The sequence below is a fragment of the Denticeps clupeoides genome, chromosome 7 (genome assembly GCF_900700375.1).
Source record: "Denticeps clupeoides chromosome 7, fDenClu1.1, whole genome shotgun sequence".
NCBI lineage: Eukaryota > Metazoa > Chordata > Actinopteri > Clupeiformes > Denticipitidae > Denticeps > Denticeps clupeoides.
In genome coordinates, this window is record NC_041713.1 from 11101749 (window position 1) to 11119417 (window position 17669).

General features: G+C 43.6%; 2 protein-coding genes across 3 annotated transcripts; both read right to left on the reverse strand.

Annotated features, from left to right (window-relative positions):
• Positions 1-40: 40 nt before the first annotated feature.
• LOC114794325 (butyrophilin subfamily 1 member A1) lies at positions 41-6560 on the reverse strand. 2 transcript variants are annotated; one of them, XM_028986811.1, is made up of 10 exons: positions 6438-6560; positions 3734-3819; positions 3528-3626; positions 3325-3426; positions 2956-3087; positions 2714-2851; positions 2457-2508; positions 1810-1836; positions 1690-1716; positions 41-1157 (listed from the first exon to the last, which is right to left on the reverse strand). In XM_028986811.1, exons 2-10 carry the CDS (start codon positions 3791-3793, stop codon positions 598-600), a joined length of 1197 nt encoding a protein of 398 aa, XP_028842644.1. In that variant the 5' UTR covers positions 3794-3819; positions 6438-6560; the 3' UTR covers positions 41-597. The 2 variants fall into 2 exon arrangements, with proteins under 2 accessions (XP_028842644.1, XP_028842643.1); XM_028986810.1 differs by having other exon boundaries at positions 2956-3090.
• A 2099-nt stretch (positions 6561-8659) lies between these two features.
• Positions 8660-17395, reverse strand: LOC114794610 (uncharacterized). The gene is made up of 5 exons (XM_028987263.1): positions 16835-17395; positions 16387-16496; positions 12819-12932; positions 11879-12049; positions 8660-9601 (listed from the first exon to the last, which is right to left on the reverse strand). Exons 1-5 carry the CDS (start codon positions 16914-16916, stop codon positions 9431-9433), a joined length of 648 nt encoding a protein of 215 aa, XP_028843096.1. The 5' UTR covers positions 16917-17395; the 3' UTR covers positions 8660-9430.
• Positions 17396-17669: the final 274 nt, after the last annotated feature.

The window sequence follows — 17669 nt, forward strand, 5'->3', positions numbered from 1 at the left end:
AAAACAGGAATCAAGTAAAAAATAATAATAACAATACAAATTTACATTTTATAGATTTGTTTTTATTATTCACATAAAGTGCATTGATACTGCAGGATTAAATCATCATCACACAAGCCAACAGTACATGATAATGATAATACTCAAATGTACGGAAAGTGCAGAGTGATCGACCACAGGGCATAATTGTACAGATGCAGAGAGACAGCTACAGTAGAGTCAAGTAGAAGCAGCATTCGAACACTATACGTAATGGCGTTCAGTGGTTCTCTCACAGCAGTGGAGCTCTGTGTCTCATGATGAGGTGACTACAGGTTTACATATGCTGACTGGTGGAGCAGTATAAGAAGAAGACTGGCTATAGGGTCTAACCCTTCAGCCTAGGGTTAGCCAATCTCATTCAAGGTAGGACTAGGTGTGAGTGAGAGGCTCATGGGCATCCTTTCTAAGGTCAATCGCTGGAGGTGTTAGCACTAATTATCAAATTTCCTTTAATTGGTCAACTGGAACTTAATATATAAGTGCATGTTAAGCCTAAACTGACGCTGGGCCTTACTGGAACAAGAATTGCCTACTTCCTGCCTTTTGGCTGAGCCCTCAGCCCCACAGGCACATGCCAGTGCAGAGGCAGTGGCTCCTCTGCCCAGGAGACCTGATGACCAGGTCCTTGACGATCTCTACGGTGCCAAAGAGCGGGAAGAGCTTTTCATCAAAGCCCTCGTTGTAGGTGTAGATGTGTGAGCGGTTGTCCACGTCATAGAAGGACAGCTGGCCCTGGTCATAATCCAGATAGACGCCCACCTTGCGGGGGATGAGGTGGGGCGGCAGGGCAGTGAAGGGGACGGTCAGTGCCTTGAGCTCAGTGCCTCGCTCCAGGCGCAGCGTCAGGTAGCCCGTGTTTGTGTTCAGGGACTTGAAGCCTTTGCGCAGGCCCGACTCCTTGGCCACGCCCAGGCGCCAGTCCATCTCGCCCACCTCCACCTCCCAGTAGTGGCGACCTGAGGCGAAGCCATCCATGCCCACCGCGCACCACCAGCCATCAAAGCGCTGGTGGTAGTTGGGCACATCCTTGCGCTCAAAACCACAGCGCATGCGCTTCTCATCAACTGAGATGAGTAGGTCGGGGTTGGCCGTGTCCACATCAAGGGTCACCTCAACTGTAAAATTGTATATACACATACGTTTTTCAAAAAAATAAAAGGCACAGATGATGGTATGCTTCAACACACAACAACACTTCAACATTTGCTCTAATATATTTTTTCATATTATATTTATAATAGAATGCACATAATTTATTAAAAACATCGATGCTGTGAATGCAAATTGCAAACCCAACCACTATAATTTGAGAGCAATTAAGTTGAGAAAGAGTAAAAGATATGAATTTGAATAATACACACAATATCTAGTTTTGGACCAGGGTTAATGCAAATTGACACTTACATTTTGGGCCAATTAGTTCAATTAATTTATCTTTTTAACAACAAATTCCAGTATAATTTTTTTCAAGTAAATTAAGGCTGGAAGGGCAATTAATCTCCTCATTATAACCAAAAGATAATGGTAAAATTACTAACCCAGCATTACAATTATAATGAACTAAGGACCCCGTTTCAAAGATCCTGGACTGAGTTCTCTGTTATTACAGGCACTTTAACATTTTAATTTGAATATTTTGGAACATACCCCCGGCTTCACAGATCCAGTCCCACACTGATGAGAGAAGAATTTTTGGATTAGGGTCATGTAATGGAACTGAATAAATGCATGTTATTCCTGATCATTTCTTTGTTTGTTATTGAATACCTGTATGGGGTATGTAAGGGACAGCACCTGATAAAAGAAGATGGAAAGTGTCATACACACATGCGTAGAAGATACCAATGTAAACTAGATTGGCACTTAAGTAAAAGTAAATTTACTATAAATACAAAATATCCTAAATTTATGGGATGGCAAGAAAATAATACTGGCTTTAAGGTATGGAAAGCCTTAAATAATTGTCCAATATTTTTGCAAATGTATAATTTATTGCCCAAATGAATAAATCTAGACATTTCTTCACCAAAAAACAAGGTCAATTTATCAATGTATGGATTATTATATAATGTTCTGTTTGTCTCAACAGGTGCCACTTATCATAGTCCTATTCCATATGTCATCATTGTACCCTTACATCATTGTCGGCCTGACCTTCCCTTATTCCTTTGTTTCTCATCTGCATTGTGTTTTGTCCCTACAGCACAGATCATGCTAAAGAGGGCCCTCATGCCCTTTGTTTTGTTCTCCATATTGAATATAACCAATATCACGCACTTGTGCCTTCCGAATTCTTCCCCTCCACGTGAAAGATAGTGATAATAATTAATAAATTGTATAAATTTTTTTCACTTTACCATTTATAAATAAACTAATAGGCTATAAGTTATAAAGTGGGACATCAGAAAACAAACCGATTTTCTGACTTCTCTGTTTCCACATAAGCCACTGCTGGGGAATGGTTTCCTAAACAAAGGAAAGAAAAATGAAACAGTTTATATTTAACAACTAAATAAAATGGTAAAAATGCCACCTAGTGGACTTTACTGGTGCTATAAAATATTAAAATCCAATACCAAAGCATTTTTGATCCCGTGGTACATATGCATATTATAGGTACAACATGGTTTTTAATTTAGTTTTTTTATTTATTTATTTAGGAATCACATACCTTGTCCAGTCCCTGGTACAGTAAGGTAAAAAAAAACAGTTCCATAGCAGACAGGAGGCTGGCCATGTTGCCTCTGCGCCAGTGGCTCTCCAGATCATCCAGCACCACAACCACGGCCTCACCAGGCCACACGCTATGCTTCAGGGAGAAGAGACAGCGATCGTTTAAAAAAAAAAAGTCATTCACTCATAATCTAAAAACGTACAAAAGCCACACACTCATGCATAAGAACACACACCCACCTCAGGCTGAGCCCTGAGATCTTTGGTCCAAGTGACAATAACCCTCTTTGCACTCTCCAGGTCCTGCTCACTGCTTAAAGCCAGATCCTTCCACTCACTGTTCTCCGGCCAGCCATCCGTCTGCTGAGGCCTCTTCTGGAGACACATACAGACATCATGCACACCCTGCTGGAGCCCACAATGTTACGGAACATTTTAGTGGTCAACTAGATCCACCCACAAACATTTGCACCCCACTATAAGAAACCTTTATACACACCAACACACTTCACTTAGTGATGCTCCATAGTTCTCAAACGCCAAAAGAACTGGGATTGGGATAATACTGGGATTTAAAAAAAGCCTTCGGGTTCATTGGAACTACCGTACCTTGCTCTCCAGCAGGGAAGCCCATTCCAGTATGACAGACCTACAGGTCAGGGATGGCCACACATCCTCAAAGCTGGAGATGTGTTCCAGTACTTCAGAGTGCTAAACACCAGCAACATCAAGTAAAGGTGGAATTTGAGCCAGTGAATCATTTGGGGGTATATGTTACTTTTTTTCTTCAATTTTAGGTGCATTTTAAGTACCTGACACACTCGGCTCAGATCCTTTGCCAGCCGTGAGATGAACAGCTGACTCTCATCCAAAGGCTCTCTCTTCTCATTCTTTTTTTGCTTACGAGATTCCTGTTGGATCCGGAGATCAATGGAGAAACACACTGAATGCTGGAAAACCCATATAAAATTAGCAAAATCTGACTTTCATGCAGTGCATTGCAATCTAGAATTCGCACCTTAAGCTTGGCAGTGATGTTCTTGGCAGGTTCCACAAGGAACTGGAGACACTGCATCATCTTGGCAGGCAGGTTCTAGAAGGATCCTTAAGGGCAAAGAGCAGACAATCAGCCAAACCCAATTATACCATATTGGTCCTAATATAGGACATCTTTTTCCACTGAAAATACATAAGAAAAAGATCTATCATCTTACTTAACAAAAGGCGGAATACTGGTAGATGGCGCCAAACACACTATTTGATGTGTTTAAAGCAATCTGGCCACATTGGCAGGCATTGATGTTTATTTGCACTTTTTAGCACTTCTTACCTGCATAAGTGAATTTGTTGTATTCATATGAATACATTTTTTGTATAAAACTAAATATTGTCTAAAAAAAGTTGTAAATGCAGTAAATCTGTGGAGCTTTAAGTCTTTCAAAAGATTATTTAAAGACCCAAATGATTCCTTTTGGGGATTCAACATGCCACATCTGACTCTAACCTATCCCAATCTTACTCTGTGTAACAATATATCCAATCCCATCATTTCCAGCCCTATCCCACGGGATATGTTATTTGATCCTAATATATGATAGCATATCCCATTCCATTACACCATATCATGTTCAACCCTGCCCCATCCCAAAAGGTCAATTTACATATAATCCTGTCACTTAATTTTGGTGAAATTTTTCTGTTTATTAAGAAACCGGTACTGGTCACATTGGAGGTGGACTAAGCGAAACTGGCCAACATGGACACAAAACATGTTTACTTTCCAAGCTGGCGGGTGAGGGGGTGAATGATTAAATGGCGCGACATGACCTGATTCCCAGAGGCTCAGGGAAAAACAGTCTGTGTTCCTATGCAGCACAAAAGGACACCTTGCCCTTGACTAGTCCAAGAAACTGCCCAGAGACAAAAATGCTCGAGAGCAGGGGTGTCAAACTCGTGACACATCCCGCCACATCCTGAGAGATCACCGCATACAGATCCACTGTTACGGCCCGGCGACACAAAGCACCGATAAACAGACAAACTACATATCCCATAATGCAATGCCAAAAGCGGTCTTTAAACCACAGCTGAATCTGTACTGGACGTCGAAGGTAAATGGGTTGGGAATCAGCTCGAAAGTCTTTTTCCGTGCTTCAAAGCGCAGTGTGAGCTCAGTGCAAAGGGCGCTCAGTTTGTCAGCAAAGTGCGCACTGCAATATGGGATCCGCAGCCGTGCGCCACCAGCGCGTCACACCACCGGGCCCGAACAAAGTGATCTCGAGAGACACGATCGAGTTTGACACAGGTAAACAACATGGCAGCAGACTTCTAACAAAGTAGTTCGTTCTTTACTGGCTCACGTCTAATGCCTCTCTCTTCTCACTCATTGTATTATTCATTTGTATTGTATTATTATATATAAACTATTCTAATGCTAATGCTGCATTTCCTTCCTGCATTGTCACAATGCCTGCAGGTAGAGTGCGTCAGTGTGAAGGTCATGAACCTGCTGATTATGTCTGTTAGGAAGAGCGTGCATATGTGTGTATATGTGTGTATGTGTGTGTGTGTGTGTGTGTGTGTGTAGAGCTTAGTGGCTCTAACTGAGCTCCATGCTGTCAACGTTCAGCTTTTTTTATGCGTGTGTGTCCACATGCCATCATCACCAGGGTAAACATGGCACGTGAGACCAGTCGGCGGGCTTGATCTTGAAAGACCTTTTAACCACTGATCGCATCATGCAGTGGCTCAGACAGGGATCAGACCCAGTGAGAACGAGAGACAGAGAGAGGCACCAAAGGCGAGAGACACAGAGAACCCTGAACCCTGCCTGTAAGCGGAGCAGTGACACGCAATCACCTTGACAGGCTCCAGGAGAACGGAAAAATGCTTAGAACCAAAACACTTCTTTCATTTTAATCCATTTTATCTGTGTCAACAGACAGGAAATTTGTTGATACAGCACACAGTCCATTTATGCACACTCACAGACTCGCTCTCATAACTGAAGAAATTATGTAAAGCCTGAGGATGCTCAATATTTATGCCAATACTCATATCTGGTTTCCACCGCGTTTGAATTCCCATCAGGTTTGCCCCACGCAATCCGATTAATCCCAAAGACTGTGAAATAAACAGTCAAAATAAACATCTTTAGCCTGCAAATCATCCCAGTCCATACAAATTGACACCTTTAGGCTTTTTAACAGTATTTCAGATATAATGTTTATGACGTGGCATTCATAAAAATGAAACTCTGCACACCTATTCCGAGCATCAATTATGCATGTTGCATGCAAATAAGAACACTTGCAATAAAATTTGAATTGTGTTGCAATATAACACCTGCAGTCATGAGTGATGAATAAAATACATATTTGAAATTAATATAAAGACGATACGCCATGCGACAGCACACGATTGCACTCATCACTGACCCAATTAAACCAGTCTGGACTGGTACAGAATTACTTGAGCGGACGTACGACTTCGCAGCATCCCACCAGATGCAACTGAATAATAAGATTTAGATTTATTTCTTGGCGTTGCACGGTGTGATTAGCATCCGCCTGAAATGCTTTACACATACGTGTAAACAAGCCCGTGCAACGTCGTGACGTCTGTCGAAATGTCACAGTTCGGCCAAATTTGTGTTAAAAATGGCTCCGCAACCTCCATGCAGCCATTACAATGATATTACACAGATGTGCAATGAGACCTACCAGGAATGAGAGTTTACTGGATGGCTTCAAACACGTTCTCGTCACACCGATGACCAGCCTCTGCGGCTTGACGGCGACTGCTGCAGCAAAACCCTGACCTTGTTTACATACAAGAGTTTCGGACAGCCGAATGAGTTTCGGGTATTTCCGGAGGGCACGAAGATGATCGGTGCAGTCGGCCATGTTTGTTGCGGTTCTCCGGACATTATACAGACACCGATATAATACAAATGTAACTTATATTTAGATTCAGAATGTGCTCTGTTGGCGTAGTGAAAGTTAACACGTATTACAGTAAATAAATATGTAAAGTTATATTTACTCGACTTGGTAAATAAAAAATTAAACGCGGGCGTGCAACCATAAAAAACGTGAATGAATATACCAATACCGGGTCATGTCTTTTATTTAAATTTCACCACGCGTTTGGTTACAACTGAACCTCTACAGAGGTAGCTCATACCAAACCTAAACATATCCCTTAAGGGTAGAAGTAGGAGATGTGAAAAAAATGTGAAAGGCTGGAACTGTGATCGTGTGGTAAATTCAGCTCAACATGGCGCCTCATTAACGCAAGACATCGAATGATTTGTTGCCTAATCGCGTCTCTGATGAAAGGGTTGTAAAAAAAAAAGTAAATGGGGGATTTGCAGCAGAGAAGCGTATCTCCCCCCCTGAACAGTGGACTCTGTATCCTGTCGCCAGTGAATCTGCCCCGAGGCTTTTTCCAGCTGCGACGCTTTAATGAAGATGTGTCTTAAGACCTCGGCCGATGTAGCCTACTGTTTTACTCCCCTCATCAGGACCCCAAGCGTCAGACAACAAAAGGCGCATTGAAAGCTCAACCCCAAACGATTAGCTCAATTTGAACGCTGTCATTCAACTCCATCAACCAACTCTGCGTGAAGTGCAGTTCCACTCTCTGCCGCCAGGTGTCAGACATTGACGTAGAAAATAAACATTTTTTTTGCTATATTTTACTGTCACGGTGACAAGCACAATTCATTTAAGTTCTTATAATGAATTATGAATTCACAAAAATAATTAACCAACCAACCAACCAACCAAGTTCTCTGTAACGTGGGGGGGCAGAGACCGGGTTTAAAGGGATTTGTTCAATTGTTCACCATTAATAATCTTCTGGGTTTTTTTTTTCAAACCTTAAGCACTGCAACAGTGTTTATGGAATGTCACATTTTTTATAATTGTCATTTTGTATGTACATGTCTTTGCTTCTGCCTCGACATGGTTTGAGTTAAAACATCATCCTTTCAGTGTTTCATCCTGATCACCCTGGTTAAGAGAATCACTGAATCCTTGGTTTTCTTCAGACTACCTTTCCTCCTTGAGGTCAATGTAAAATGCACAAAACAACAATTGTGACTTCCCAGCCTGGGAGAAAGATTCTCACACATTGACAGAGCATTTGTCCTGTTAGTGCTTTTGTACAGGTCATTACATTAACATTTTTCATTAATGTACCATTATCATTGAAGGGTGGATAGTCTGGGAAAAGGATCAACTGTTATGCAGCAATAATCGGACACTGAGAAATAAACTTTCCATTTGTTAGTTAAAAGAAAAACCTTGAAGCTCTTTAATGTCAGCTCATGATGACATGGGCAGATTTTAATTCTTAAGTTTACCTCATCTTGCTCTCTTCATTTAGGGTTAAGTGTCAGGGACACAATGGTACTAAGTGGGATTTGAACCTGGGTCTTCACTAGCCTACTACCACCCACTAGGCTACTTTTACACCTTCCGTAACCTCTAGCATGAGAGCCTTTCTCAGTTTTTTCCAGCTTTTTGCTGTAGATTCTTAATTTACCTACAACAGAGCTCCATGAGGGTATCCACTGTCTCTGTCATTCCATTACACTCCTCCCATGCTTTTCAAAGCCTTTCCCTGATCTGCTTTCACTGTTGTTTTGTGTTTGAGCTGGTTTTTGTTTGCGTGAGGTACAGAAGTACAGAGCTTGAAACTCACTCCTCCTGTAAAGGATTAATATTTGAGCTTTACCCTAAATTGCTCCAGGGGGACTGTCCCTGTAACTACTGTGCATCTGATAAATGCCATAAAATATAAATGTAATGTACACCACAGCACTGATGAACTACAAATGATTGTAACAAGACAAAAAAACATTATCATTTTCATGAAGATTACATGAAAAATGCCTTTACTGTCACTGTATAACACTAAGCATAATATTTCAGAGCAGCAGAAAGATAAGGGTGGTGTTTAATCATCTTTAATCAACTTATTGATGTCTGCTGATCACATAAACATCTAATACCATTAGTTTAGTGAAAAAGGACGGTACAGTGCAAGCCACACAAACCCGCATGAAGCATACAAAATAGTTCCCCAAGAAAGTAAAAATAGACAGTATTATCAAAATAAGGAAATCTTTCAAATCCACATAGATAATGTATGTACCGGTCAGTTATTTAAAGGAACATTTGTTCATATTGTTTTCGGTGAGATGAGCCTGTCATCACAGAGAAACTGCAGTGTAATTTCACAAGCAAGCCCATAAAAAGCCGCCATTGCACCTTCAGCTGTGGGCTTGAGCCTCTTTGGCTTTTTCTGCTCTCCATTCATTCATGGTTAATCAGAACAGGTAGCCAAAATAGAACGTTGAAAAGTATTTAAAAAAGCATTTACATACACATACATGTGAGCTGCGGTACCTCCGGAATCCAGCCATAACACTACTGTGTTGTTTGTACTGATAACAGCTCCCCATCAATCTCAGTAAATCTCAGCAGCACTGGCTGCTGCCTTGTGGGGTTTTTTTTTCTTGTCTTGAAAGTACATGGACAAAAAGAAAAGAGTTCTTGCTGGTAACAGAATACAGGTGCCACTGCAGGTATCCACGTATGTCATGTCACCGTGTAGTCCACTCCGTGGTTCCGCTAACGCAGGAGTAAAGTTTAAAAGAGCAGTGTGAGCCTCTGTGTTCGTTGATTTGCCGGTTTTAATGGCCCGGTCACAACTGGTCAACGCTGACGCCGTGAACGCTCCCGGACAAGTGTGCAGGTTCCATGGTCTCAGCAGCATCCTCCGTGACCGTGGGAGGGGCCGGGCTGCCCGCAGACCTCAATATATCACAGGGGACCTCGATCGACTGACGGATGCTCTCCTCGTACGAGGGCGGTGGCTGCGGAGGAGCAGAGATTAGAAACAGGATTAATGTCAGCGCTCTTCATGATGAATGTCTCTGTCGTTGTAGGACATTTTTGTCCTGAAAGCAGTTTCATTATAGGAATTATAGTATAGGAATAAAAATTAGTTATTGTTAACCATTGCTTAATGTACATTGGAATAGGGCTGTCAAAACCGCAGTGATTAATTCATAAATATGCTGCAATTTGTTTACTTTACTTTACTTTACTTTATTTAGCAGACGCTTTTATCCAAAGCGACTTACAAGAGGAAGACACCAGCAATTCTCGTTCGATTTCTATAGAATATTGAGTTTACAAACTAAGAGCCCTGATAAGGCTCAACTTGTCAGTGAAGAGCATGCTCAGAGATTGTAAGGTGCTAGACGAAGAAAAATTATAATGTGTTTATACATTTTTGTATTGTGACCCCCCCACTTGCCCCTGTGTACTGTGTATACTGTTGTACTGACAACAAATCTCTCTTGAATCTCTTATTAGTTTTCAGTGATGAAGGCTTCAGTGGGACGGTGCCATGAACAGTGAATGGAGTGATTGGTGAGTGTGTGTGTGTGTGTGTATGCTCGTAACAGATGAGGCCATGCCCCAGAGAGCTGAGCCCAGGCTCCATATCTCCCTCATCGCTGCAGCTGGCCCCTCCGCTCTCTCCCCCGTGTGCCTCTTATCTATTAATAACACAAATGGCCTACGGGCAGCAGCTGGGGCAACCCCCGCACCCCTGATTAGCCTAATGACAATTTACAAACACTGAGATATTACTGCTGTGACACAATCATTCACCAAAAAAATCACATTTTTGATTCCGTTTGTCACCTAGTCCTCACGCTCACCCATATGCCTTTGGGGGGCTGACCTAGATTGCACCAAAAATCCTAGAAAGGAAATGGTTTGCCAACACTCACAACCACATAATAGGGAGTTTTTGACAGACTGCCTGACCCAATAAACCACACACCATCCTGTACTTCTTATTAACACCAATATCTGTCCAAACAAATGGCTGTTTGCTAGTGATCTGAAGGTCAGCCAGTGTCGGTACTCTCTGTACTTACGTATCTTTTCCCTTTCAGGTTCCTCTCTTCAATTACAATTAAGGTAAAAGAGCAAAGTATCAGAAAACCTAATGGACTTGGGTATTAACTGGGGTGGGGGTGTAACCCATCTACAGTGTGGTTTTGGTGTAGGAGGGAGGGATGTGAAAGGAGGACAATGCGCCGCATTCTGGCTCCCTGTTTACCTTTTGGGGGAAGACGGGCCCTTAATAACGTTTGATGCGGCCTTCTTTCTCATTAACCCGCCTGCTCATGCGTTGCGAGGGCCGTCAAGAGACCCCCAGCGAAAAGTCATCACCGGGGAGTCATCAAACGAGCAGCGGCGCTCACACCGCAGCAGCTGACGGGCCAAAGCGGAGCCCGAACCGGCTCACGTTACCGGCAGAAACACAGCGAGTCCTTCATTATCACTTCTGTATCAGATTACACTGTAAAACGGGACTGTAGATTGCTTTATGTAAATGTTATAGAAACCCCTGCTCCCCAGAGATTAATGAAAATCACTGTGATGTGCGTCATCTGCTGTCTACATTACACGAATAAGAAAAGCCGATACAAAGGCCATAAAAATGCTTGGACACAGAGGGACCCGTTGGGAGATTTCGTCTATACCCTCATCTAAATAGTTCACCAGAAAGGCTTTTTATTTTCTGTTTTAAATCTAGTTTTAAGTGCAAATGCCTGTTTTTATTTGATTAGAGAGTGTTTTTGGTTTTTTTTGCTTCTTTTTGGTTTTAATTTTGCAAAACCCATGATTCAACCTGACTTCCTTTGAGGTATCATATAAGAATAAACAATAGGCTGCTGTTTTGAAATTTCATATTGATCCTGAGTACAACATTTGCAAAGCAAGATCTTTTAGAGCTGATAATTTTCTAAGAAGTGAAACCACAGCTTGTGTAAAAGACGTTGTCCAAACCTCTGATATCACGTTCCCTTTTGTTTCGTTTTTTTTTTTTTTCTTTGTTTGAAATTGAATATCTTATTTCAGATTTATTCTTTAGTTTCCCTCACCTGAGCATGGATGCATAAGGCCTTGCTCACGCTAGATCACGGCATTCGGGCATCACACCCAACTCTCAACGAACCACAACAATTATTACTATTTGTGACACCCCTATTACTAATTCCATCGTCCATGTCCGGGTAAAACTGAGGCCATGCACATTGCCTTCCCATTTACAGTGGAACTTCAGTCACCTCTGGAATGATTGGTCCATTGAGTCCAAAACGGTCGGCGATCATCATGTGAATCTGCCGCTGGCGGTCTTTCTTGCGGACGCTCTCGTAGGACGGCAGCCGGGGGAAAGCCGCGTCCAGCGAGGGAAGCCTGTAGCTGGCCGGCAGGCCGATCAGGAACAGCTGACCCGACTGGAGCAGATAGGCACGAAGCGAGAGCAGACAAAGAGAGAGAAGAACAGATAAAGTGTGGGTGTCTAGCCAGAACCTCTTCACCAAAATATTTGGTACTTCCTGTAATATGAGCTTTGGTTCCAAACAGGAACAAATGAACCTGAATTTGTTCCTGAATGCTTAATCATATCAGGGTGCAACACCCTATGTGCAGACACCAGACAAAGACTGACAAAAATACTACAAAAAAAATATACAACCAACTGATCAATGTCTGGACATGAGACCTAATCCAGTATCTACAAGCGCTCCCCAGATATGTGCCACAGTGTCACAGTGTCTCCTGAGTCATGCTGGCACCTTTATGGGGACAGGCTGTGGGAAGCGTTTCATTCTCGCACAGCTGAGCTCAGTTTACCCAACAGATCAGCCTGTAGGCAACCCTTCCTGGTACCTACAGAGCTCTAATAGGACATTTTCATTGTGAAACACAACACAGTGCATACAACAAAATGTGTCCTCTGCATTTAACCCATCACCCTGGGTGAGCAGTGGGCAGCCATGACAGGCGCCCGGGGAGCAGTGTGTGGGGACGGTGCTTTGCTCAGTGGCACCTCAGTGGCACCCTGGCGGATCGGGATTCAAACCGGCAACTTTCTGATTACGGGGCCGCTTCCTTACTTGCTAGGCCACCACTGCCCCCTTTGATGTCTTCCCTCAGCAGCATCAAGCTGTTTGTAACTACGTTACCACCTTGTTTTCCAACAGTTTAAAATAAGAATCGTACCTGAGGGTTGAGCCTCTGAGCGTTGGGAGTGTCGTGGCTGAGGTCCTGATTCTGCTCCGTACATGGTGAGCCCACCAGGGTCTGCCTGCTGCTGTAGTACTGTGGAGGAGCTTCCTGGAGAGAGGAGAGAAAGACTGAGTACATTAATCGAAATTAGCCTAAGGTAAAATAAACTAAGGTAGAAAGTGATTAATGACACCCTATCAGGGGTTGGTTAGTTATAATAAAGTTCTTTTTTCTTTGTAATCTAAAATGTCTTGTGGGGGTCTCCTGTTTTGAGGCATACTGTCTCTCATCTGTCACTGCATGTAATAAAAGATATACTGACATTTAATTTATTATCTTATTTATTTAGTCATATTTATGTCACACATGCATCATCCGTCCATCCATACAAAATCATTTATATGCATCAATTATAAATGAAAGCATTTCCTTATATGGTCATTGAACTAAATAAATACACTTTTAGTTATATTTTTGTAAAATAATATGGTCATTAACAAAAGAAGATCTGCCTAATTGCACCTTTGGCACTGTATCGTGTCCTTTCTTTGAACTATATTTTTTAAGCTTCCATTCCTCCATACACGAAGATGTTTGCCCCCTTTTCCCGGTCTCTACTGTGTGGTCTGTGTTGCTTTCAGAAAATACATTAATTATCTGGCCAATGAGAGGACCACCAACCGCCTTGCCCTGCCCCTTCCCCAAACAAGATTAGTCTGTCCGACACTGTATGAGGGCTCCCGTATTCTTCAGAGCCAACCGGAAAACTAGGTGATTGCCCTGCACGTCAATGGTCGTCTTTGTGCGTCAGGACAATGCAGAGCCTCACTGTGTCATCATCATGGTGCCGGGGCAACAAACCACACAGACAGCCTTTTTTTTTTTTTTAACGTCCCCTTGTAAGTGCAGCAGGTACCACTACTAACGAGCACGCTCCGTTACACTTTACGGCCTCGTAAGTCATCCAGACAGGGTGACAAGGCGCTCATTTGTCGCCTGATGTTCTACGCATTCAGCAAAGGAGGGTCGGCCAGCCAGACGCATTCATTTGATCGTTTTGCGCAGTGTCTACATCGTACTAGTTGAAAACTAAAACTTCGTCCTTTCTTTCTTTGCTTATGCCCAGCTGAACCCCAGCCTAAGCGGATTGTCAAGGAGCAGGACACGGAGCGGAGCTTCACGTGGAGGCTGGGCCTCAAACTCTTCCTGCTTCAGCATGCCAGATTTAACTCACAAGTACTTGTAGATGCGAAATGGATATGGCCAATTTCCCATATAATATTTCCCGACAGGTAGCCACAGTATGAGTAAAAGGCATTCTTATATAATATAAGCAAAAATATATTCTCCACCAATTTCAAGAGTAAAAAAAAAAATTCTGGAAGCTTTATTTAACGGCATTATTGTATAAAATGTTATCAGTGTTACTTACGTGGTTTGACACTTATCATTAGATACGCCTTTGGGAGTCATTAAGAGCAAACATGAAAAAAAGACCAATAAATAACCGGGTCCAGGACCCGGTTTACATGATGGAGCTGAGTCCTGTGCTTTCAGCCTCAAAACCTCCAAATGGACCCAGCCTAAACGGTGATATCATTCACTCCAGCGAACTCTGACCTTTAGCACCTCCCCTCCTGCTTCCAGGCTGCAGTCTGAAGCCAGAGTAGAAACAAGGGTCAAAGGTCACCTTCCTTTGGTGGTTTTCACTTTTAAGAGAGCTACGCGTAAAGAAATAAAAGAAAAGGAGCAAGTGAGCGAGGGCCGAAAAAAAAAGAGGGAGAGAGCGCTATTGTTTCTGGCCCTGATTCAACCGGTGTTTAAAAAAAAAAAGTGCAGGCGTGTTAAATCGGGACTGGAGTCGGGGGAGGACCCCTGCGCCCATCCCGCGACCTGATTGAAGGGTCTTTATTTACCACACTCACACTCACACACACACACACACACACATCCTCACATTCACACAAACCTTCTTAACCTCCATTCACAGGGAAAGGATTGAAGAAAGAGCCGAAGGTATGCGTCCATCCAAACCAAATCAAAGGAAAGGAACCCAGCACTGATTACAAAGACTGAAAAGGCTGGTTTTGTGCTCTCTGCACCCTCTCTTGCTTTTCAGCTGGTCACCTCATGCCGAAGAATGGCCAGTCATTCCGACGACAACAAAAAATGTCATTACTAAACAACACAACATGCCGAATTCAGGACCGGCCTGACATGGAATAATCTTCTGGATTTACATTTACTGCATTTATCAGACGCCCTTATCCGGAGCCACTTACAATCAGTAGTTACAGGGACAGTCCCCCCCCTGGAGACACTCACCGAGTTCTGTGTCCTGCTCAGGGACACAATGGTAGTAAGTGGGATAGGGACATAAATGCCATACACACTTCTGTACATTTTGCATCAAGAAACAATCTTCCGTACTTTGGAACATACTGCGTACTGTTTCTACGCAATTCTTAACCAGGGAAAATCCGTTTTTTTAAACATTAACATATGACAGCAATTATTAACATTTGTCATCCCGGGTTGACAGATTTAGCACTCTCCCGTGGTTCTGTGACAAATGCCCAGCTGTCAGAAAGGTGTCCGTCTTGCCATCGGTAAAATTTCCAACAATGTGAGCCAAGGCAACGCTAGCAGTGAGAGGGGGTTTGCGTTTCCTCCTTTTCCAGACAGAACAGAGAAGAGGGCCACGGCCCTGCCCTCTGCAGATAAAGCGGGGGCTGCAGGGAGGAAGAGGAAACGACGAGAACAGGAAACACACCTCCTGCGCGCCACGTCCTGTGCCTCCGCCGGCTCCCTAGGGTTAAAAGATGAGGTGACGCCATCCAGTCACAGGTATGTGCCGCTAGACACGAAGAGTAGGTTTTTTAGATGGCACCCATGTGACACCACCATCGGGTTACCTGTCTTCCCAGGTGGTTGTTGAACCAGCAGAAATGTATGAATTCCCACTTTTCTCCAAGAAGGACCATCTGAGCTTGTCCGCCACACCATGGCAGGGTTGTGGAATATGGCTTCATAGGACTTCTCATGATTTTTTTTTTTATTATTTAATACACAGATGCAGAAAAGGTCTTTCATGGAGAGAATGACCAGTACTGTCGTTTACAAGCCGCTGGCAAACGTGTCCCATGAGCCAAGTCGCTCTCAGCATAGTAACATAATAGAGCTCATACACTGTGCTATGTCTGAACTACAAGGAAGTGGAGGTCAAAGGTGCAAACAGCGAATAACTGTTCGCACCCAAAGGCGTTAAAATGAAGAAATCTCCGCATCTGTGCTTTGCTGAGCGGGCTACGTGATCTTTTGGATGTGGTGATGAATTGTCAAGTGGATTTAAATAGCAAACCTGGCCTAAAAAATACTGACAACAGTATTAAATATTAACCACCAGTGAAGGTCTGGGGGGAGGGCAGGCGCGTTGCACAAAAAACTTGAAATACAACTGTTATACAAATTTATTGTGGCTGGCTTGGTTCTCAGCCCCGCTCCCGTTTTCAGAGCCTCTTTCTGATTTCTACGGGAAACTACATGTGTGGTGGAGTCTTACCAGGTCCCCATGTGATCCTTCGTAGGTCCTGAGTTCACAACATACCGGATCTTTCCGATAGAGCAGGGACAAGAGAGCCACAATCACCACCAGGAACACCAGACAGGAGACTGAGGCAAATGATGGAGACAAAAGAAACGTCTTCTGTTACTTCACTTGTTTTTACTTTATATATATATATAAATATAAAAAAATTAAAAAGCAGATTTTAAAAGTGTGTGTGCAAGTACATAATCTTTGTAAATCTCTCTTGTCAGAAAGATTCGAAGGCTAGGAGACAGAAAGTTAGAATCGTGATTTTAAAAAAAATTGCAAATCAATAAAGTTGCACGCTTTCGATGAATTGGATAAAAGACGCGGTCACCGCGCGTAATCGCATCACCTGGTTAAAAGCGGAGGTGCGTCGGACCCACTTAGTTTCGGTGGAAACGAACAATAAATCACTTACACGACGCAACGATGGCAGTGAGCTGGTCCGTCTGGAAGTCGGCCGAGGCTGGGGTGTCGGTGGGCGCGGCGGTGGTGGACATGTTCCTCGGCGAGAAGGCGGCCTGAGCTCCTCTTCAGAGTCCCATGTCGAGTCCCCGGCCGGGCAGAAAGCATCGCTGGACCTCGGCGGCCAGGTCCGCGCGTCTTCCCGAGTCACGACTCGACTCGCCCTCGGTCCCTCATTGGACGCGTAACGGCGGACGGGAAAAGCGGGGAACTTCCTGACAGGCGCCGTTAATGGGATTACGGCGGGAGTGACGTTCTCGCCTCCCGAAGGACAATTTGCGGGACTCTGGGCTCGGCGCTCCGCGTCCCAAGTTGAGCTTTGTCTCCTCGCTCAGATGCCGCCTGTGTCTTGCTGATGAGGCAGGACACCCCACAGCATTCCTGCCGGGCTCGGCGGTTGTCCTGGCGACGCGGGGATGCGGGGAGGACGCGGTCGAAGTTGCGTTTGAGCGCCGCGCAGTGGCGGTTGATGGAAGCGCACGCGTTTATTCACTTTTTTTCTAATTCCCACAAATCTCAGAATTGAATTGTCAATTCCGCCATCTGCATCGCACAAATGGTGGAACACAAAACATTACACGACCACACAAGTGTGAACTACTACAATGTTACATGACAGGACAGCATATGCTCTGTGCTAATGTAAGCAAACAGTGCTTTTTTTTTAACATAAGTGAATTGAAGTGAAAGTGATTGTCGTTGTGATACACAGCACAGCATACGGTGCACACAACTAAATGACCTGGCAATTGCAAATTGGTTTAGAAATAACAGTATTTAAGGTGCAA